The sequence below is a fragment of the Corvus cornix genome, chromosome 20 (assembly GCF_000738735.6).
Source record: "Corvus cornix cornix isolate S_Up_H32 chromosome 20, ASM73873v5, whole genome shotgun sequence".
NCBI classification, from domain to species: Eukaryota; Metazoa; Chordata; class Aves; order Passeriformes; family Corvidae; genus Corvus; species Corvus cornix.
Window position 1 is genome coordinate 5,312,746 of NC_046349.1, and position 21,679 is coordinate 5,334,424.

Consider the following 21,679-nt stretch of genomic DNA (forward strand, 5'->3'; position numbering starts at 1 on the left):
CTATCCAGCATTTGTGCTGACAGTTGAGTTCCTGGCAGAGATGGTCTTGCATCAAAAACCGCCTCCTTAATGGTTAAAGCTTCTAACTGGATGAGCTGCATGTGGTTTGCAGTAATACATTCTGAAATGGCTTTTTTTATGTCTCCCCTGGGCTTTGCAGGAGCTCTGGGCTGCAGATACCCTTCAGGTACAGGAATTCATGTTCAACTTCCTGAGAGACCCTTTGAGGGAGATTGACGAGCCTTATTTCTCCCTGGACGAAGTAAGACACCTTGAAGGTGGTGTGTGTGGAGTGGGGTGAGGCAGGGGGTGACCTCCCTGGTGTGATGTGTGCTGTGCTGTGACAGCTCTGCTGTCTGTGCCTTTGCTGCAGGGTGGGGGTGCTGGAAGGGTCACAGCTCCTGTGAGCTGCGTGGCCCTGGTAGATGGACGTGGTTGGCAAAGGGAATGGCTTCTGGGCTGTCCTTTTGTGCTGAGTTTGTGCAGCTGGGAGTGCTCACCAGGCAGTTCATCTGGAGGAGGGGAGGGGCTGCCTTGGGGTATGTAAGGATCTCTTCAAAGCAAGAAGAGCTGAAAAAAGAATAAAAACAGCTAGAGATGACCATGTCACTGGCACTCTGGACTAAGCCAAGGTCCCTTGACCCACATGGCCTTAGTAAGCTATTGCTTGCCATGTGAGCTGCAAAATAAAATGCAGAGCCATTAATTTGTCTCCAGCTGCGCCAGAGGATCTGGCACACAGATATCTGGCACAGCTTAGTGGGTAGGTGGCAGTGCCCAAGCTGTGGTCACTGGAGCACCCTGGCTCAGGTAGCTGCTGTGCTGTTGGGCAGCCCTGGTCAGTCTGTGCTGGATTCTGCTGGCACAGAATGGGAGATGCGTGTGAAGCTCAACCACAGCACCCGGCTCCTCTGCATCATTAACACATTTCTGTTTCTTCCTGAGCAGTTTCTCACCTTCCTGTTTTCCAAAGAGAACAGCATCTGGAACTCACAGCTGGACATGGTGTGTCTGGAGAACATGAACAACCCTCTCTCCCATTACTGGATCTCCTCCTCACACAACACGTAAGGACTAGAGCAGGGCTCTCTCCACCCAGCTGCTGTCAGCATCCTTTTCTCATGCCAGGGTGGGAGTCTCCTGATTTGGCCTGATTCCAGTGATGGGTCAAATAGGCTTTTCCAAACCAAAGCCAGAACACCAGAGACCTTCCTCTTGGTGCCCCACTCCTCCCTTCTGTCATTTAGCCATAAATGTTTTGCTCAGCTGTTGCCAGCAGCACACATCTGCACAGACCTTCAGGCCTTCACATCCTGAGCTGTCACTCTGGTAGTTTCTCACCATCAGCAATGTCATTCTTCAGAGCCCCTCAGGACAGCTGTGATAAACCCCGTCAGGCTGAAATTGGCCATTTTCTGCTCTCTGCTGCTAGAATAATTTTGCAGGAACTGCTTTCTGTGCAGACAGGCTCTGTCTGTGCTCTGTGTTCATGCTAACCCAAATTTAAAGATCTGAGAGCCTAAGCCAGCTGAGCACCCCGAGGGCAGGCAGTGAGATCCTGTCAGCCTGTGAGAGCTGGTCTAACCCTGCTCTCAGGCTACTGGGGGCTCTTTGTGGCACCAATGCCGATATTATCTCAGGAGCAGAGGCTGGGCCTCAGAGAGGTGCTGGCAGCCCGCTGCAGCAGGGGCAGAGCTGAACCCCTTGCCCGGGGAAGGCGGCGGCTGTGGAGAAACGCCACTCCCGTCATTCCCTCGTGGCAGAGGCAGGTCCACAGTGTCCCAGCAGATGCCTGTGCCCACAGCGGGGGCTGTGGCACTGTGCTGTCTCTCTTGTCACTGTGCTGATGTGTTGTCTCACCTGGAAGGTACCTGACGGGGGATCAGTTCTCGAGCGAGTCCTCGCTGGAGGCCTACGCCCGCTGCCTGCGCATGGGCTGCCGCTGCATCGAACGTGAGTACCCCGCGCTGGCCCTTCTGTCTCCGTCATCGCGGCAGCTTGTGGTGCTCAGGGGAGGCTTTGCAAGGCAGAGCTGAAAGCTGGCATGGCCGGTGGAAATATTAACACCATCATGTGCAGAGAGAGCTGAGGTTGTTTGCTTTGTGGGACTGGGGGATCTGTGCCCAAGGTTTTGGTCCCACAGAAAGATCAGGGCTTTCACTGATCACCTCATTCCTTTATTGCCTTCCAGTACATTTCACAGCAGCACTTGGCTCAGTCCATCTCGTGTCCGTGTCTTGCCTGTATTCCAGCCTGTGGGCTAAGCTTCCCCTGTGGGTCTCTTTCAGTGGATTGCTGGGACGGTCCAGATGGCATGCCGGTCATCTACCACGGACACACCTTAACCACCAAGATCAAGTTCTCTGATGTCTTGGTCACTATCAAGGAGCATGCCTTTGTCACCTCTGAGTGAGTACAGCAGAACTCCAGCTGGCAGAGCAGAGAGAGGGTGGAGCCAAGGCTGTAGCAAAGTGAAGCTCACCTTTATGCAGAGCTGCAGCGCAAGGCCTGGGATGTGGTGGGAAGAAAGCGTGTCACGTCTCCCAGCCAAAGGGAGATTTTCCCCAGAAAAATGTTGTGGGAGGGAGGGCGGGCTTTGGGTAAGCCCCAGTAGCTTGCCAGTCCTTCTCCCCCCTGTGCACTCCTGTAGGGTGGCTATACTGGGTGCTCAAGGCAGCACAGGTTGCTGTTGATGCGAGCTGCTCCTGGAGGGCACAGAGGCCAGGCTATGAGACAGAGCTCAGAAGTCCTTGGTTCCATCCAGAGCCCGTGCTGGCTTTAATGGCTCTTCTCCTTCTCCCAGTTTCCCCGTCATTCTGTCCATTGAGGACCACTGCAGCATTGCTCAGCAGAGGAACATGGCTCAGAATTTCAAGAAGGTCTTTGGGGACATGCTCTTGACCAAACCAGTCGATATTTCTGCTGATGGCCTTCCCTCTCCAAACCAGCTCAAGAGGAAGATTCTCATCAAGGTGAACTCCCTTGCCCAGCACGGCTCCTAAGTGAGGGAACGAGGGCAGAATGGGGTGAGGGTGTGGGACTGAGGGCAGCTGCCTTTGGATGGGGCTGGTTGGCAGTGGAAGTGGAGACCTGATGCTAAGAACAACTGGAGACAAAAAGCTCTCTTGCTTCAGAGAATCTGCTGGGAAATGAGCTCAGCAGCTGGGTGCTGCCTTTCTTTGAGGGCATGGGGGCTGTTGGTATTTCAGCTTCGGGAATCACCTTTGGGAAGAAAGGATGGGACTTCAGTGCTATTTGATGATCCCTGTGGCGTGGGTCTTGGTTCTTCAAATCTGGAGGACCCCACTGCAGCAGACCTGGTGGTTTAGGGCTGTTCACCAGGAAATCCATGCTTTTTGGGTGTCTGCTCCCTTCAAGGTGCCTGATTCTCCCTCTCGTCCCACAGCACAAGAAGCTGGCAGAGGGAAGCGCTTACGAGGAGCTGCCCACATCCGTGATGTACTCAGAGAATGACATCAGCAACTCCATCAAGAATGGGATCCTCTACCTGGAAGACCCCATCAATCATGTATGTCTGTGCCATGGTCACCCTGTCCCTGCTCTGAGGGCTCCATCAACGACATGGTGGCTCTGTCAGGCGCTGTGTGTGCTGGAAGGAAGGGCTGTGGTGCGAACGATTGAAGAGGCTCTTGGTTTGTCTGGTTCCTCAGGCATCCCTGAAGGCTGGGGGCATTTTATGCTGGCTCTCTCTGTGCTCTTCCCTAGGAATCTCCTGTGGGCCTTTGCTAGAGGCAGAAGGCTGAGCTAGAGGGAGCTCTGGGCCAAGGCACTGCAGCCTGTGATTTGTGCTGCAGGAATTTCAAAGGCTGCACTTCCAGCCCTGCCTCCTGCCAAGTGCCTGCACACCTGACACACCTAAGCACAAGTTTAGCTTTGTAAAGCACTGAGTGCTCATTACTGTGTGCATTTACTCACACACAGCCCACCTTCAGCAGCTTTACTCTGCTGAGGGTCTGTCTGGCAAAGCCACATGCAAATGAAATGGGTTTTTTTAAAATACACGCAATGGTAAATCCACATTACTGTCTCTGATGTCTTTACCTCAGATTGCCCCTGTGCTGAGTCCCTGCAGACTGTTTTCTTTTTGCATTGATTTGCTCTTCATTTGGTCATCTCCTTTTAATATGTGTTGGGGTGTTTGCAGTGTGATCTGTCACATGCTGGGTTTTTTTGCTACTGGTAAATCCATGCTTCAGATCTGGGGGATGTCTTGGAAGCTCCTGTGACTCACTGGAATCAGTGTTGGTGACTGTCCTTCACTAACCCCTCTTGTGCTGGTCAGGAAGAGATGATCCCATGGGTGGGTGGTGGGCAGTTTGGTGCTTCCCCGAGGGTCTCTTTGCCAGAGTTTGTTTCCTTGCAGGAGTGGAACCCACATTACTTTGTGCTGACCAGCAGCAAGATCTATTACTCTGGGGAGACAACCAATGACCAAGGAAATGAGGATGAGGAAGAGCAAAAGGAGGTGAGGGCTCCCCTGTGTGACTGTGAGTTGTTCCCTAAGGAAAAGACTTGACTGCCCAAGGGGCTGAGCGCTGCCATTGCCAGCTGACTTCAGGGGGAGACCCTGTGGAGGGAAGAATGGGAGCTGCTTCAGGAGCTCCCTGGTCCTGGCTGGAAGACCCCTGAACAAAGCAGAGTCCAGCAGCACAAGCCTTCCCTCAGTAACCCACGACGATGGCTTTTCCCCCTGCCAGGTGAGCAACAGCACCGAGCTGCACTCCACGGAGAAGTGGTTCCACGGGAAGCTGGGAGCGGGACGTGACGGGCGGCACATCGCGGAGCGGCTGCTGACGGAATATTGCATCGAGACAGGGGCCCCGACGGCTCCTTCCTCGTCAGAGAGAGCGAGACCTTTGTAGGAGACTACACCCTCTCCTTCTGGTGAGGGCCCCGGCCCCAGCCTACTGCTCTGTGTCGCTCCAGGGGTTGTTTCCTCTTGACATTTCCTTCAGTGGGGGGGTCCCGTTCCCCAGTGGCCTGTGAGCAGTTTCTCCCCTATTTCTGTGCCCCAGCATCATGTCAGCTCTCTGTCCCAGTGCAGAAGGGTCAAGTCCCTTGGGATCCTTATGCAGCCACTCTCCTGTGGGGCAGGAATGCCATGTCAGGCTGGAGCTGTGCCTGAGGCAGGTGCAAAATCTCCATGGACAGCCTTGGCTTACCCCCTTCCCTCTGTCCCTGTTCCTCAGGCGCAACGGGAAGGTGCAGCACTGCCGGATCCACTCGCGGCAGGACGCCGGCAGCCCCAAGTTCTTCCTGACGGACAACCTGGTGTTTGACAGCCTCTACGACCTCATCACCCACTACCAGGAGGTACCACTGAGGTGCAACGAGTTCGAGATGAGGCTCACGGAGCCAGTGCCACAGACCAATGCCCACGAGAGCAAAGAGTGAGTGCGTGTTTGTGTCCATTGGGCAGCTGGGACACTGTAGGAAGCTCTCCCAGATCTCTCCTCAGCCATTCCTCCCTTGCTGGGGCTTTCTGGTCCCCACTTTTTCCCTGTGGAGCTCTGTCACAGCAGCCACACTGGCCAGCTTCATTGTTCATGGAGCTGAACGTCACGGAGGCTCAGTGCAGAGCACAGAGCTGCCGGGTTTGGTTGGGATGCCCTCGCCCATGCCATGCCTCACCAAAGGGCTCTGATCCTTCCTGCCCCGTTGCAGTCCCCATCTTCCTCTGGAGGATTCCAGGAGCCTTTTAGGGGCTTGAGGGGAAGCGCTGTGCCATGGCAGAGGTGTGGGTCGGGCTGGGTGAGTGTGACCTGTGCACAGTGATGTGTCTCCCCTGGCAGGTGGTACCACGCCAACCTGACGCGGGCCCAAGCCGAGCACATGCTGATGCGGGTGCCCCGCGACGGAGCCTTCCTGGTGCGCAAGAGGAGCGAGCCCAGCTCCTACGCCATCTCCTTCAGGTGTGTCCCTGGGACGAGGGTGGTGGGTGCTGGAGGTGGAGCTGGGGTGCTGCGGTGTGTGAGAGAGCATGAGAGGTGCCATCAGCCTGACGTGAGCCCTCCCAGAGCTCCTCTTGCTCTGGGGTGGTCCTGAATAAGTCCTTGAGATTCTGCTCTTTCTCCCATCTTCCAGTGGGAGATGGCTGTGCTCAGCCACCAGACCAGGGGCACCTTTTCCTTGGGTGTCTTTATTTTGGCAGAGACCTTCTTTTGCCAGGTGCCAAGTGGCTTCTCCCTGTCTTTCCTCCCTTCAGGGCAGAAGGGAAGATCAAGCACTGCCGGGTGCAGCAGGAGGGCCAGACTGTGCTTCTGGGCAACACTGAGTTCGACAGCCTGGTGGACTTGATCAGCTACCACGAGAAGCACCCGCTGTACCGCAAGATGAAGCTGCGCTACCCCATCAACGAGGAGACCCTGGAGAAGATCGGGACAGCGGTGAGTGCAGGAGCCACAGAATGATGGACAGGTCATTTTTGAGCTGGTGCCTTGAAGTGGTGGTGTGGGAGCTGTCTCTGTGCTTTGCAGCCCACACCTCTTGGGGCTTCCTGACACTTGAGTGGGGTTTGGTGTTGCCCCTCTGAGCCAGGCTTGGGCTGCTGTTTGCTGTTTGCAGCATCATCTTTGGTCTTGTGCCTTCCTGGGGCACTCTCCCACCTACCCCAAGGTAGGGGACCTGTTCTCCTGCAGTCATTGCTGTAACCACTGTCCCTTTGCTTCCACAGGAGCCGGACTATGGAGCCCTGTACGAGGGACGCCACCCCGGGTTCTATGTGGAAGCCAACCCCATGCCCACTTTCAAGGTACACTCTCACTCTTTGGCACAAAACAACCGGCAGGGCTGGAAGGTTTAGCAAAGGTCTTTTTGTTTTCCAAGAGCTGTGTTAGTTTGCACACTCATTTCTAGACCATGGAGAGACAATGAAGGTTGAACATCCAGGTTCCCAGGTTGGGCTGGCTGTTGTTCTGAGCTCTCCACACTAAACCCATCAGTGGCTCTTGGGACAGAGGAAAGTGCCTGTGTGGGGCCATACTAGACTTGTGAGCTCTGCTTTGGCATAAATGGGGGCCTTGATTTGCTCTGCAAGATGTCACTAGGGTCTGACAGCAGGGCTGGATGCTGCCTGCATGCACATGATGTGCCTCACAGCCCCTCAACAAACACATCTGTGGTGGGAGGTGATCTCTCATCCTGTGGGCTCGTTGTCCATGTGTCCATCCCCTGCCCAGCCTCATGGGACCCCTCCTCATTGCAGTGTGCAGTCAAAGCCCTGTTTGACTACAAGGCACAGAGGGAAGATGAGCTCACCTTCACTAAAAATGCCATCATCCAGAATGTGGAGAAACAGGAAGGAGGCTGGTGAGTTGGTCCTGAGCCTCCCTTTTCCCTAGGGAATATGGCCAAACCTTGCTGTCATCATCCACACAGAGGTGTGCCCACTCTAGGAGGGAGGGGGGGGTGTGTCTGGGGATTGCCTATGAGCTGCACAGTCCCAAAACCTCACAAACCCTGAAAGCAGATGATGGAAGAGCTGCCTGTTCCCCTCACCCCCACTCAGGATACTCTGGGGTCCTGTGGTGGGTGCTGACATTGCCCCTTCCCTCCCTTCCAGGTGGAGAGGAGATTATGGTGGCAAAAAGCAGCTGTGGTTCCCTTCTAACTATGTTGAGGAAATTACCAGTCCCAGTAGCCTGGAGCCTGAGCAGGAGGTGAGTATGGGCATGAGTGGGGCAAGGAGGGTTCGAGCCCCCGAGCTTGCCTGCTCTGCCCAGTGCCGTGCCCAGCACCATGCCCAGCACCATCCTGCTGTGCTTCCTTCCTAGCAGCAGCTGGATGAGAACAGCCCCCTGGGAGACCTGCTGGGAGGCGTCCTGGACGTGCCCTCCTGCCAGATCGGTGAGTGCCAGGGAGGGAGCATTGCAAAGGCCCCTTGAGGCTTCTCAGCCCCTCAGGATACACTCTGCTTCCTCACTTATTGCTTCCTGGGCTCCATCTGTTGTCTCCAGTGGCCAGAAATGGGAATTTCCTATTGTAGAGTCACATGGATCCTCTGTGTCTGTCTTCTCCCTTCCTCCCTGTGAAGGGCTTGGCTCAGCACCTGCTGTGACCTTGCCCTCTGCTCCCTGTCCCCACAGCCATCCGCCCCGAGGGGAAGAACAATCGTCTCTTCGTCTTCTCCATCAGCATGTCCTCGGTGTCGCGCCTGTCCCTGGACGTGGCAGCCGACACCCACGAGGACCTGCTGGACTGGGTGAAGAAGATCCGGGAGGCAGCTCAGACAGCTGATGCCAGGGTGAGCCTGGGGAGCCCGTGGCAGGGGAGGAGGCATCTCCTGGCCAAGTCCTGGGCTTTCCAGGAGCCGAGGAGCAGGTGGAGGCTGGCAGGGGGCAGTGAGGTGACAGCCTGTGACGGCTGGCAGAGCAGTTACAGAGATGGTAAAGCCAGAGCAATCTTGGACAATGTGGCAAGGGGTGGTGGCCACATGTCTTGAGAGGTCCAGGCTGGATATCTGGGAGGATTGGACAACTGGGTGGGTGCTGCAGCCTCAGGAGATGGGGGATCTCCATCTGTGGAGGGAGGCAAGGCCACAGATGCCCTGTGCTGGTACCAGTGCCAGTCCTGCTCTGGGCAGGAGGTAGGACCTACCCAGGCCCTACCTGTGTGATGTCCCTCCATGCAGACCTGGCAGATCTGCTGGTGGTCCCCTCAGTGTAGGCAGGAGCCACACCAAGCAGTGAGGGTCAGTTTATGAGCTGGGTCATCCATCACTCACCACTGCTCCTACCTGGCCTGACACCTCTCACCCTCTCTTGGCAGCTCTCTGAAGGGAAGATGATGGAGAGGAGAAAGAAGATTGCTCTGGAGCTTTCAGAACTGGTGGTCTATTGCCGACCTGTGCCCTTCGATGAAGAGAGTGAGCATCTGCTGGGCTGGTGGCCATCACAGGCAGTCACTTTAGCATTACAGACCCTGCTTTGGCTGGATCCTAGCAGAGGCCAGGTGTCCAAGGTGTCCAAATCACCAGCTTACCTTGGAGCTCTGGGTACCTCCAGAGGGTACAAGTTCCCTTCCCTATCCCTCTGTTGCTGGGGTCTGTCACCACCCGGAGCAGCTGCTGAGGGAGGGGGCTGGGGAGCATCGTGCCCGGTCACCAGGAGCTGTGTTGGTGCTCTCAGCCATTGGTGTTGGGCACCTGGCAAACACCCCCTGGGGCAGAGCAGGGTCTGCACAGCCCTGGTGGCTGCACCAGGGGTGAGAGGATGGTGTTAGGGATGGTTAAATGTCAGGAAAGGGAGTGTGCTCCTGGCTTACACAGTGCTGTCCCCTCCTAGAGATCGGCACAGAGAGGGCCTGCTACCGAGACATGTCCTCCTTTCCCGAGACCAAGGCAGAAAAGTACGTCAACAAGATCAAAGGCAAGAAGTTCCTGCAGTACAACCGCCTGCAGCTCTCCCGCATCTACCCCAAGGGCCAGCGCCTCGACTCCTCCAACTACGACCCCCTGCCCATGTGGATCTGTGGCAGCCAGCTGGTGGCACTCAACTTCCAGACCCCAGGTGAGGGCAGCAGGGAGGGTGTGGGCTCCTGGGGTGCCCTGTGCCGCATCCGAGCCACCCTGCTCCTGGCAAATGGGGGGCTGGGAGGGGCTCTAGGTCTGGGAAGGGCTCTGCAGGCAGTGAGACACGGGTAAATGTGCTCCAGAGGGCTGGATTGAGCCAAGGAGCTGGACTGGGGCTGGGGATTGTGCCATGAGAGCAAGATGAAATGGAGAGGAGGCAGGGAGTTCCCCCAGGTCCCTGGTGACAAGCAGGGCAGGCAGGGAAGGTGCCAAAGGGGACGGTGCAGCCCCAGGCTGGGGACACCAGCTGGTTGCATGGTCTGAGTCCAGCTGGCTGCTCTTCTTGCCTTTCCCCAGCTTCCATTCCTGCTCCTGCCGTGCAGTCCAGCCTTCCTCTTTCCCTGGCCCTTGCCAAACCCTGCTGTGAGCCTGTTCAGCTCACCAGCACACCAGCAAACGACCTGCCTCTTTTTTCCTGCCGGCTTTTTCATTCCTTCTGTGAATTCAAGCATCTCACAGGGGGTTTGGCAAATGCTACAGTCAGCACAAGGAAAGCTGAAAAAAGCAGGAGGAAAAGAGGGAGGTGACCCATGGAGCACTGGGTAGTTGGGCAGATTGTGCATGAGAGTCACGTCATGGCCCCAACACGTGCACAGGCTGCAGTGGGGCCACATTGCACAGGCATTGCCAAGGGGTGAGCCAGGTCCTCTTGCCAAGGGCTTCCTGTGAGGCATCAACGGTGGGGGGTGATGATCCAGCTTGGGAAAAGTGCACAGGGTCTCCTTCATCTCCTGTATCTCCTGCCTGTGCTCTCCAGACAAGCCCATGCAGATGAACCAGGCCTTGTTCATGTCCAGTGGCCAGTGTGGGTACGTCCTGCAGCCGGCCAACATGAGGGACGACATCTTTGACCCCTTTGACAAGAGCACGTTGCGGGGCACAGAACCACTCTCCATCTCCATTGAGGTCAGTACCTCCTCCTGCTGTGGGGGAATGAATGCAGGGTCACACTCCGGTGGTTATACCAGATTTGGGGTGAGAAAATGTTTTTTCTGGGCTCCTGGCTCTGCCTGCAGCTGCTCCTCACCAACCCCCCTCAGCCCCTGTCCCGCAGCACAGACTGGGAGAGCCCTCGCTGAAGAGGGACACTCAGGGGTGCTGCCGAGGGCGCCTGGAGAGGAGCAGCAGGAGCATCCCCGGGTGCTCTCCCCGGGACTCCTCCTGTCCAGGTCCCAGTGCCAGCAGGTGGCATCCACGAGCCACAGAGGTGGCATCCCTGTCCCCAGAGCCTGGCCAGGACTGCCGAGCGCATCCACAGGCTAACACCACAAGAGCTGTGCCTTGTCCCCTCCTTGTCACTCACTTGCTCCAGGCTCGATGTTTCCATTTCCCCTTGCTCATGGCCCCTCCTGGGGAGATACTCGAGGTCAGGGCAGACTTTTCAGGCCATTTCTGTGTTGTGCTCCTGGTGATGATAAGAGGAGGGGGGCTGAGGGTGGGGGGTGCCAGAGGATGGGCTGTGGATGCTTGATGAATTATTTTTACTTCCCTGATGGTGAGACCGAGGCTGGATTGTTCCTGTGTCAGCTCTCAGAGCTGCACAGCAGAGGCTCTGCAGGGACATGGGATAGCTTGCCAGGCAACGCTCTTGGAGGGCTGTGCCAAACCAGGTGGCTCTCATGTTTAGACTAGCAGGGTTCAGTAGCCTGTACAGCCATTCCTTGTGGTCTCAGAGCCGAGCTGTGGGTCAGCAGTCTCCTTTGCCAGTCTCCTCAGCTCATGCAGACCTTGGGGAGGATGCAGTGGAGATCCTGCCTGTAGGTGCTCACAGATTTCCTCTGCAGCCACCTCTGTTTTGGAGTGATTCCACCTAGAAAAGCCATAGCCCTTCTCCATGAGGACACCTCATCATGTAGCCTCTGCACCATTGACCCCATGTCCACATAAAAATTCCCTGCCCCATCTGTTTTCCAAGCTCTTCCTGCACCCCAGGATGCGGCTGACACCACCAAGTGTCAAGAGTCATTGTGCCATAGCCAGTCACTGTCGCCTTTAAGAGACAGGCTTAGCCTCCTGTTCTCTGGCAGAACTGCCTGCTGTCCCCACCAAAGCCAGCTTTCATGGATGGAGAAGCCATCTCGAGCCCAGCATGACTCAAAGCACATGATCCAGTGCTGGCAGCAGGTCCTTCCCCTGCAACAGCAGCGTGCCGACAGCACGGCAGAGTGACATATGGCCATGGGCAAGGAGGGAGCTGCGAGTGCTTTCTCCTGCGAGGAGGCAGGTTGTCATTGGAGCAGAGCACAGACTGTGCTGCAAACACGAGGCAGAGCAGTGGTGGAGCACAGCTCCTTTTTCTCCTTGCACCAAGGCAGGAGGGCCAAGAAGTTTCGGCAGAGACGAGGGTGTCCAATGTAGTGCTCCCAGCAGGGAACAGTGCTCGGCTGGGAGCCCAGCTCCAGCTTGGCAGGCTGGGGGAGGGACACTGTGGCCCAGGCCTGGCTGTGCCGGTAGCAGGCAGGAACCTGGGGCACTTCAGCTGCTTTTTTTTATGGCTTGCAAGTCAAACTGGGGATCAGGAACACCATATCAGCTTCCAGGGGTGGGAGCTATTTCTCTCCAGTGCTGGCTGTCAGTGCCACTTCTCTCTCCAATTAGCAGAACCAGGGTGATTTATTTGGAAAGAAAATGTCTTGGTATGCAAACACATTTTTTTTCCCCTTTGTTCCTGTCTCTCACCAAGTCTCTCCTGCTCTCTGCTCAGGTCCTGGGGGCCCGGCACCTTCCCAAAAATGGAAGGGGAATCGTTTGTCCTTTCGTGGAGGTGGAGGTGTCTGGTGCTGAGTATGACAATGCCAAGCAGAAAACAGAGATCGTGGGTGAGTGGGGTGGTGAAGGGAAGGGAGAGGGATGCACCAGCACTCTTGATCCTGGTCTGAGCCATGGGCTCTGCAGCCAAGCCTGGCCCTGAGCTGGGAGCTGCCCTTGTGCTGCCCCCGAGCACAGCATCAGCCATGGGGGCGGTGGGGGGACTCAGCAGGGCTGCCCACTGACAGCTGTGTTTTGTGAGCAGCTGACAATGGCCTGAACCCTCTCTGGACCCCGAAGCAGTTCCACTTTCAGGTCAGCAACCCTGACTTCGCCTTCCTCCGCTTCGTGGTGTATGAGGAGGACATGTTCAGCGACGAGAACTTCCTGGCTCAGGCCACCTTCCTGGTGAAAGGCTTGAAGACGGGTAAAGCACTTGGGGCAGCAAGGAGGGGGTCATGGTGGTCTTCACCAGTTCACATTGTTAGCCAGTGAGATGCTGAGTTTCATGGGAGAATGTCATTGGGCCCCAGGCTGGCTCAGTCCCTCCTGTCCCCATGCCAGGTCACATCCTCAGCCAGGTAAAGGAAGGCAGAGCCATTTGCTAACAGCCCTTGGGGCTGACTGCCACTTGAGAGAAACTGGGGGGTTTGGAGAATCATGGAATCGTAGAATGGTGTGGATTAGAAGGGACCCAAAAGACCATCTTGTTTCAGCCCCACTGCCATGGGCAGGGACACCTTCCACTATCCCAGGTTGCTCCGAGCCCCATCCAGCCTGGCCTTGGGCACTTCCAGGGCTGGGGCAGCCACAGCGTCTCTGGGCAGAAGAGAAAAAGGGTCTTGCAGGAGAAGAACGCCCTTGAGTTCTGTGCCAGGGCACTGACACCTCAGCTCCTGAGCAGCGAGTGATACCAGGGCTGTCTCTGCTGTAGGTTTCCGAGCTGTTCCCCTGAAGAACAACTACAGCGAGAACCTGGAGCTGGCTTCTCTGCTTGTCAAGATAGACATTTTCCCTTGCAAGGTGAGACTGGCTGCACACACGAGGAGGTGACCATGCTGCAGGGTTGAGGAGCAGAGCCAGCGAGCCCAGCCTGGCCCTGCCCACTCTCCTGCTCCAGTCGGGGCAGTAAGTCTCAGTGGTGCCTGGCCTGAGTGCCTGTGGATGGCTGAATTCCCAGTGCTGCTCCATAGTGATGCCCAGCAGGAGAGCAAGCACTGGGTTTGCCTCCTGCAGTAGTCAGGGTGTTTCAGGCAGGGTCCTGCCTCTGCTGTGTTTGACTTGTCTGGAAATCCCTTCAGCAAAAGCTGGAGGAGGCGGATTTGCTCTATCCCAGTGCCTGTCTGTGCTCCAAGGCCATTGCAGCTCGGGATCATGGAGCTGGCTGGCCTGGGGCTGTCCCTGTTGGCACAAGTAGAGGGCAAGGCTCCTTCTGAGACAGATGGTTCTTTTATTTCTTCAATTTAAAATTATGCTGGTGGGAGGCAGCGATTGCTGTTAGAGCAGCTGCACATTGCAAACCCTGAGCCCCTGTGAGCCTTGGACACCCTGCAGGGCAGCCAGGGCCCTGCACCATAACTGCCCTTACTACAGGATCTACTCTTTGAAATCACAAGCCCTTGACTACAACATTTTTTTTTCCCCTGATTCAAGCAGGAAAATGGTGAAATAAACCTCTTCAATGCTTCATCCCTACGGGAACGAGCAGGGGATGGCTCCAGCCAGCTGCTGGCAAGCAGAGGCAGAGAGGGGTCCTTTGAGTCACGGTACCAGCAGCCTTTTGATGATTTCCGTGTGTCCCCAGAGCAGCTCGCTGACCACTTCGAGAGCCGGGAGCGAAGGTGAGGCCACTGCTCATTCAGCTCTTCCCAGCACAAGGTGCCCCTCTGCATTTAGTCTGGGTGGAGGCAGATGAATGCAGCCTCCCCACAACCCAGAGCAGAGCTGCAGCCTTGTTTGCTGCGTGGCAGCCCTAAATTTGAGCTGGAAGTTGTGCCAGTGCTTGCGGGAGTCACTGCTGTGGGAGTAGGGTGGGACAAGGGGCTGCCGCCCCAGAGCTGGTGGCATCATCCCCAGCCATGGGGGATGGGGCTGAGCCCCCACTTTCTCCCAGTGGGCAACTTGAGACACCAGAGCATTGGCCTTGGTCATGCTGGGGTGAGGCTGAGCTCTGTCCCCTCTCTGTGCCCCCTCTTCCAGGGTACTGCGGAGGACCCGGGTCAACGGGGACAACCGGCTGTAGCCCATCCCGGCGGGCGAAAGCACCTCCAGTGCTTGTGAATCTCACAGCACGCTGTGAACTGGTTTCTATGGAAACGGCACTGCTATGGCCTACTTTCAGGCAGCTTTTCCAGTTTCTCTGCTGAAGTGTGTTCAAGTGGAGAACTAAAAAAAAAATAAATATTGGAAGTAAAGCCCACCCCTAACCAACCCCAAGCACCCACCAACCTTCACCACGAAGCCCTTAAGAAGCACGTCGGTGCAGACAGGCTGCCAGAGGTGAGGGACCAAACTGCCTATAATCACAAGAAGAGACCTAAACAATCCCCGTGCAGCCTCTGCGTCACTGCTGTGCCTGTAATCCAGAGATCCTGTGCAGCTGCCGGAGCATCCTGTGCTGTGTCCATTCCCAGCCATCCGGGCCAGGCGTGACTGCAGCGACCACGGCAGCACCTCCGTCTGTGCTGGTGCCACCAGATCTGACCTGTACAGCCACTGCCAAAGGGTCCAGTAGTGAAAGTCTCCATGTACAGGGCTGTGCTAGCTTTAAACGACAATAAAAGTGTCAGTATTACGTGTGTGCTGGCTCAGGTGTCTGGTGCTCTGTGCCCTGCAGACCAGGGCAGAGCTGAGGTGCAGCAGTTCCTGAGAAGAGGTTGCACTGCTCCCTCCTTCCTCCTGGCTTTAGGAGGTTTGCAGCTATGGGGAGGAAGAATAACCAGGAGCTGCCCATGCTGTTCTGAGGCAGCCTGGGGACAGCACTCTGAGAGGAAAAAGCACCCCTAGGATGGAGGTGTCAAGGCTCAGGATGCTGCTGGGGCACTCACTCATGGCCTTACCCCAGGGAAAAGTTGTAGTGCTTTTAAAATAAATGAGGAGGTTGTGATGGAGCACTCCCAGCCCAGCAGCTGGAAGGCAGGCACAGCCATTCTCAGGCTTAAGGGCACCACTCTGGGCCCTCCCAAAACCCAGTGCAAGCACTAGTCAACTCACTTTTGTCTTTTACGCTCTTTATTTAGGAACAACCAAAAATGTCTGGTTTCATTTCAACAAACTGTACAAGCAAGCTCTTCCCCTTGCCCACCCTCACATCCACATATACAAAAGGAAGGGAAACTTGCCATTCACTTCTCAGAAGTGGCATTGTTGCTACAGGGAGTTCTTGCCCTCAGAATAAGAGCAGGTAAAGTCCATAGCACATACAAGCTACCCTAGCCCTAATAATAGCTACAGCCCACAATCACAGGCAGCTTCTTTTTTCTCTTTAAAACCTTTACCAAAAGTAAAAACTATTCCCTGTTTCACACGATTGCCAAGGTGACCATTTAAAATTGTGGTCTTGAAAAAAAAAAATCCAAAGTACCAACCCCCCTGGAGCCCCCCACACCTCCCCGGTACAAAGACAGCTTTATCCAGCAGGGCCCTTGCCCTGCTCCCTCACTGCACGGCCACCCTTATGAAAGGTCCCGTTGCAGCTACAATTACATTTTCCTTTGGATAAATCCAAGCAAAATTCCAGGTCATTCAGCACCAGCGTGATTTCTATATAATAATAATTAAAAAAAAAAAAAAAAAAAGAGACCCCGTTAGGCTGACTTTGTGGTCTGCTGAGAAACAAAGTGATCAACACGCTGTTCCCAAAGTCTCTCTTTTAGTGCAATGTTAGTATGTGCAAGGGGAATCACAGCCACGTACCCATAACACCACCACGAGCCAGATAGGGCAGAGAGAAAGTGCAATTTTAGCTAGAAATTTTCTATGCCATGGATTCCTAGCCCAACCTTCACTAGCACCAGTAAGCAAGAGTCTTCCTAATACCACCTTCCATCAGGACAGGGAAAAAGGGGCTTTAACTGTGCCATCAGAATATGCCAAACATCAGCCAACAGAGCACTTGGGCCATAACAACAAACCCCAAAATTTAAAAAAAAAAAAAAAATAATTCACTGCTTACATAACAGAGCTCCCTTGCTCTGCATTAAAGTTTTGTGATGCCAATCCAACATTCCTGGCACAGACCACTGCCAGGAAAACATACAGCAGAAACTAAATTTCCCAATAAAAAGAAGAACAGGGATAGCCTGCAAGTGGCTCATTCCCCTCCATGTGTTTTGTTGCCCAATCTCACCCTGCTGGTTTTGGGAGCAGCTGAGAAATGACACCAGAGGTTTATAGGTGAGCTGAATCACATCAGGACCCTGACTGATTTGAAAAGAGCGAAGCCAAAATTATCTGGGCAACAGGGGGGAGAAGTTTGCAAGCATTTTAAATACTGTCACCATGATAGGAATGTGCAGCATCACATTCACTTTGTAATTTGTGCCCAAGTGCTGAAAATCACCTTTTTCTTCTGATTTCCAGTGAGCCAGCTTCTGATCGGGTTGCTTCTGTTATGTCTCTAAGAGAGGGGCTGCAGGGAAAACAGTACAACACTTCTGCATGTGACCAAAATCTGTTGCTTTCCAATTACAAAAAATAAAATACCCAAAACCCTAAAAGCAAAACCAGCCTTCTACAGCTTCCTTCTCTTGAACTGTCAGGGACACGTAACAAAAATTAACCCAGCAGGTATCTTCCAGCTCCTGTGTGAGCATCCCCCAGCCAGGTTAAGGACTACAGCATTTCTCTGCCAGCAGCTCCTGCTTCTGCTGGTGGCTTCTCCTGGTGACCAACTCAGGGAGGGGACATGAAATCACACTAAGTACCTGCAAGCACCTGTGCCCATCCTCCCACCACGCTGCAGCAGCACTCAGGTCTCAGGCAAGTGGAGATAGGAGCCTGTAGATCATGGTTTGTTTAGTGTTCTGCTAAAAAAAAAACAAAAAAGCCCAAAAAGAATAATTTCTAGGAAGCTAATTACAGAGCTGAAAAATAAGGAACCCAAATGAAACATGGAAAAATGTCTAGAAATCTCATGGCAGGGGCTGCTGACATCAATGAATAAATAAACTCAGTTCCTTGCACCAGGAGAACCAGCAGCCCTTTCCATGAGCAAGCCAGGGCCAGCACAAATCAGGGTTTCGGGTTATTAAGCAATTGGATTGTGCCCTTAATCTAAGCAGCCTCAGAGACATAAGTAACAAGATTCACACGGATTAAAATTGATGGTTTCTGCTGTGCCTGCCAAGCCCAAGCTCAGGCACAGGGGATGGAGGTGGAGAATTTAATTTCCCTTCCTTACTGATGCTGGCTACATCACCTCGATCTTACACCCCTTTCAAGTCAAGATAGTCATCTTTGATTAGATGATGATAAATATTCACACACTGTGAAGAATTGTGGTGACACTTCCTCTTAACACCACAAGAGCTGCTGTTGGGACTGTCAAGCCACCTCTCAGTTTTTCTTTTCAGTTTTGGATGCACACACTTTTCCAATGTCCTGCACCAAAACCCGAGTCTGTTTGGAGATGGCACCTGTTTCTCCTCCTCAGCAGAGAAACAGAAGACCACAGAGCTTAAACCCTCAAAAATCTTCAGCTTATATTTTTATGGAGATTTCAAGTCAACTAAAAATGCAGATAACAAGGAATGTAGGAGTTAGAAAGGGAACTCGATCATTTTTTGATTTCTTTTTTGCCTCTAAATCTTACCCTCCCCACGCAATGGCGTTTGCCAGCCCCGTCGCCATGTCCGAGGGGAGCCTGCATGGAACAACTTTTTAAAATTCCTCCGACCCAAAAGAAAGAAAACTCCTGCTGTGCTTGTATGAATGCATGGAGACAAAGCTCAAAAACCTCAGCAGCTTCCAACCCTCAAGGCTGGTTTTTCTGTGTACACCGGGAAATTCTCCCTCTAGCTCACAAGACTTCTTTTCGATTTTTCTGGAAAACTGGCTGAATACAATCCAAGTGCAAAATATTTCAGCTAGTGCATCAAAACATGGTTTGAAGGGACCAGTTCATACCATAGTCCTTAAGCATTCCTGTAGATGGAGCGGGGATCACTCTTCCAATCAGCCATAGGCCCTTAAGTGTACATCAAAAATCCCACAGAAAATCACCTTGAATGGGCAAACTACACTTCCAACATATTTATATAGCAAGTAGTTAGTAAAAGTGTACATTTTTAATGTACATCTTAATGCAATAAAGAATCAATGGCATATTTGAACTGTATATATGTGTAGTTAAATAAACCTGCATGTACATAGACACTACAGAGTAAATTGACCTACCTGTATTTGTTCTCTGAAGGTGACACTGTACATACATCCATATTCTCAGGCTGCACGACTCCCAGATCTGCTTTCAGCTCTAAAACCACCCAGATTCTCCCACCCTCTCTGGTATTTTGGGGTCCACAGGATTGCACCCACGAGGGTGAACCCCTAATGCCCCAAGAGAGCCACGGGGATGCCACTGGCTGAGCTGTCACCAGCCAGTGTGGGATGGCTGCTGGTCATGCCTCCAATACTGGTGTCACGACCACCAATAGCGCATCCAAAGAGAAATTTAGGGAGCCTGGTGCCACACGGGCTGCTCCAGGTCGGTGCCACCCCTGCTGACAGCGTGGTGGGATGGCTGGTCTGGCTATGGGGTGCACGGTGCAAGCGGCCACGTCCAGGGCATCGCCCCGGCTCTCTGTGGGGTGCAGGTCACCTCTGTCTGGAGCAGACTGTGGTCACACTTGGCCACGGTCTCACACCGTGTGCCAGGGAAGCCCTGTGAGCTCAGGCACAGGCACCCAGCACGTCCCACCGGGCCAGGGGAAGCCTCTGCCAAAGCACTGAGCAGCCACAGCCCCTTCCAGCAGCTAAGCAAGGCGGCCTCTTGAAGAGGGGGCGAAGAAAGAATTGCAAAAGCAAGGGCAATTAAAGGTAGAAATCAGACACCATCTTTGGAAGAGCTTCTGAAAGAGCTTTTTTGTTTTTAAACCAGATTTTTTTGTAAATCTCTGGATCCGATCCTTTGGGGTTTGCTACCCACCCTCCTAATAAATATCATTTACCACCAACAATAAAGTCTCCCACATTAAAAAGCTCTCACTAAATAAAAACCTTCTACTGAAAAAGCTTGGCTGAGTTGGCTTGGCAAAAAATAAGGAGCTATGACTACTCTCCATAAATACATCAGCAGATAAACACCAAAAACTATTTAAGTTAAAGGACAATGTTGGCTCCAAAACAAACCAGGAATGAACCAGCCACGAATTAATTCAAACTAGAAACTTAAATAAAGTTTCTAACCACTCAAAGGCAGTCAATTTCTGGAACAGCCTTCCAAGAGCAAAAGTGAAGGCAAAACATGGAACCAATTTGGAGTTGGGTTTTGATTAGTTTGTGACAGAATGATCTGACACAGCATTTGGCTGGACTATTCAGCTCAAGAGTTTCCTTCCCTTCTAGACTTTGTTTTCTATTAGAAAAGAATATTTAAAGCAAAAATGTTCAAGCAGTTGCATCACACAGCAACCACCCAAGACAACACACATTAAAAATTTACAGGTATCAGGCAGCAGGCGGGAAAACTGGGAAATTTATTTTGCTCTTTTGCTAGAACTATTGCACATGGCCTGGGGAAAAAAGGGGGGGAAAAAAAAGAAAAGGAAAAAAATAAAAAGGCTGGAACAAACACTTGAAATCACCAGCAGTGCTGCAGGAGGATCTGCCATGTAGGGCTGCAAGAAAGAAACTTCCTGATGGCAGCAGAGCCGCTGCCTTGGAGACAACAATGACTTGAACCACTCACAGCCACACTGTGACTCTCCACGTTTGCTCTTTGAAGAACAGACTGTTCTCTCCAAACAATGAAAAGGATTCCAGGTCAGGATGCAAAAATTATTATGTGCTAGTTCTCAGAGACTAAAGAGAGACTTGGAGATTTAACGGCCTGTTACAGTCAGTCTCCAGGAGCACAGGGGAAAGTGTTCTAGCCAGCAAGGGACAGATGATGCCAAACTCCATCTCCTGGGCTGCCCAGGTCTGGATACCTGCTGCTTATCAGAGAGTATGCAGTGCTCACTCTAACCTCATCTGGAGGGATGAGAATCTCACTCAAATTCAAGACTGGCAGTTTTCTTCTCAAATACCTTCCCTTTCCTACTACACTCACACTTGTGTGCCCACAAAGCCCTTCACTGCCAGGGCTTAAGGACCAGAAAAGGCAGAGAGGATATATGCAGCCAAGCCAACCTTTAGAGAACAAACACCTTAACGGACAGATGAAAAAATAAAAAAAGAAAAAAGAAACAAGTACTATGCCATGATAGTCCATATCTAAGCAATGACCTTGTTTACACAATGTCTGAGATTTGTTATGCTTGTATAGGCAGCTGTAGGCATCGGTATATGAATATGAAATCTGAAAGTCTGTCACTGGAAAGCAAACAGGAGCATCCTATTTCCTGGGTGCGAGCTGAGCCCCTGCCTCCGCCAGCTCCCAGCTGTCTCCTCGGCTGGGCCACCGAGAGCTCAGCACCGAGTGCCCAGTTTTTGCATGTACTGCCTCGTGTGCTGTGCTCAAAGGTCTCACGTATGGCAGTGCTTCATCACCACGTTCTGCTCCTCAGGTTTGGATCAGGCCGGCCCATGGGTTTCTTAAAGATCACAAATTTCTTCTCAAGGGTAAGAGCGGATCCTCCGGGGCTGGTGGTTTGAGTTCAGTCTGTTTCTGAAAAAGAACAGGGGTGTCAGAGATGCTCCTGGCCTTGCTCCAGATGGGGTGCTGGGTGGGGAGGAGGGGATACAGGAGTGCCTCAGGATAGGCAAAATCAGGAGCCTTGACAGAGTTGGCCACAATGAAGGGCTAGCACCATTCAGAGGAGCCGGGAAACCCAAAATCCTTGAGGGAGTGGAGTTGGCTTTGCATCCCTAAGGAGGGAAGCACCCTTGCTAAGCACCTCCTGCCTCTGCACAACGAGGGTCAACAGGACCCCATTGCTCTGGGTGGCATAAAGCTCAGAGAGCACTAGCAGGGGCACAGCCCCCTCCCCAGCACAGGCACAAAAGCTGGCCCCCCAGCAGTCCCCAAACCCACCACTCCCCTGCAAAGCACACAAGGTGTGCAGCAAGGGTAGGGCCCATCCAAACCCATGCTCCAAAATCCTCCAGATTAGATGGGAAGGGAAGCAAAGAATTTTACTTGAGTTTTATAATTATTTTGTTAAGGCCTGCAGCCATGGC

The 21,679-nt window shown here is 53.4% G+C and overlaps 2 protein-coding genes across 8 annotated transcripts in view; one reads left to right on the forward strand and one right to left on the reverse strand.

Moving 5' to 3' along the window:
- PLCG1 (phospholipase C gamma 1) overlaps positions 1–15,135 on the forward strand; it is a 42,069-nt gene extending 26,934 nt beyond the window's left edge. Inside the window, 25 exon segments of the mRNA XM_039563176.1 lie at positions 161–262; positions 949–1,067; positions 1,868–1,953; positions 2,289–2,409; positions 2,804–2,972; positions 3,407–3,529; positions 4,385–4,486; positions 4,719–4,836; positions 4,839–4,905; positions 5,211–5,411; positions 5,814–5,933; positions 6,227–6,407; positions 6,695–6,772; positions 7,226–7,329; positions 7,583–7,679; positions 7,797–7,866; positions 8,106–8,263; positions 8,788–8,884; positions 9,303–9,527; positions 10,347–10,495; positions 12,294–12,408; positions 12,603–12,764; positions 13,272–13,360; positions 13,991–14,178; positions 14,537–15,135. Coding sequence (XP_039419110.1) covers positions 161–262; positions 949–1,067; positions 1,868–1,953; positions 2,289–2,409; positions 2,804–2,972; positions 3,407–3,529; positions 4,385–4,486; positions 4,719–4,836; positions 4,839–4,905; positions 5,211–5,411; positions 5,814–5,933; positions 6,227–6,407; positions 6,695–6,772; positions 7,226–7,329; positions 7,583–7,679; positions 7,797–7,866; positions 8,106–8,263; positions 8,788–8,884; positions 9,303–9,527; positions 10,347–10,495; positions 12,294–12,408; positions 12,603–12,764; positions 13,272–13,360; positions 13,991–14,178; positions 14,537–14,579 — 3,084 coding nt within the window. The 3' untranslated portion in view covers positions 14,580–15,135.
- Positions 15,136–15,550: 415 nt separating this feature from the next.
- The window catches only part of ZHX3 (zinc fingers and homeoboxes 3), a 47,053-nt gene continuing 40,924 nt past the window's right edge, over positions 15,551–21,679 (reverse strand). For all 7 annotated transcript variants that reach the window (XM_039563177.1, XM_039563179.1, XM_039563178.1 and 4 more), the window contains one exon: positions 15,551–21,167. In XM_039563177.1, the coding sequence (XP_039419111.1) occupies positions 21,157–21,167 (11 nt within the window). In that variant the 3' untranslated portion in view covers positions 15,551–21,156. The remainder of the gene's footprint in view (positions 21,168–21,679) is intronic.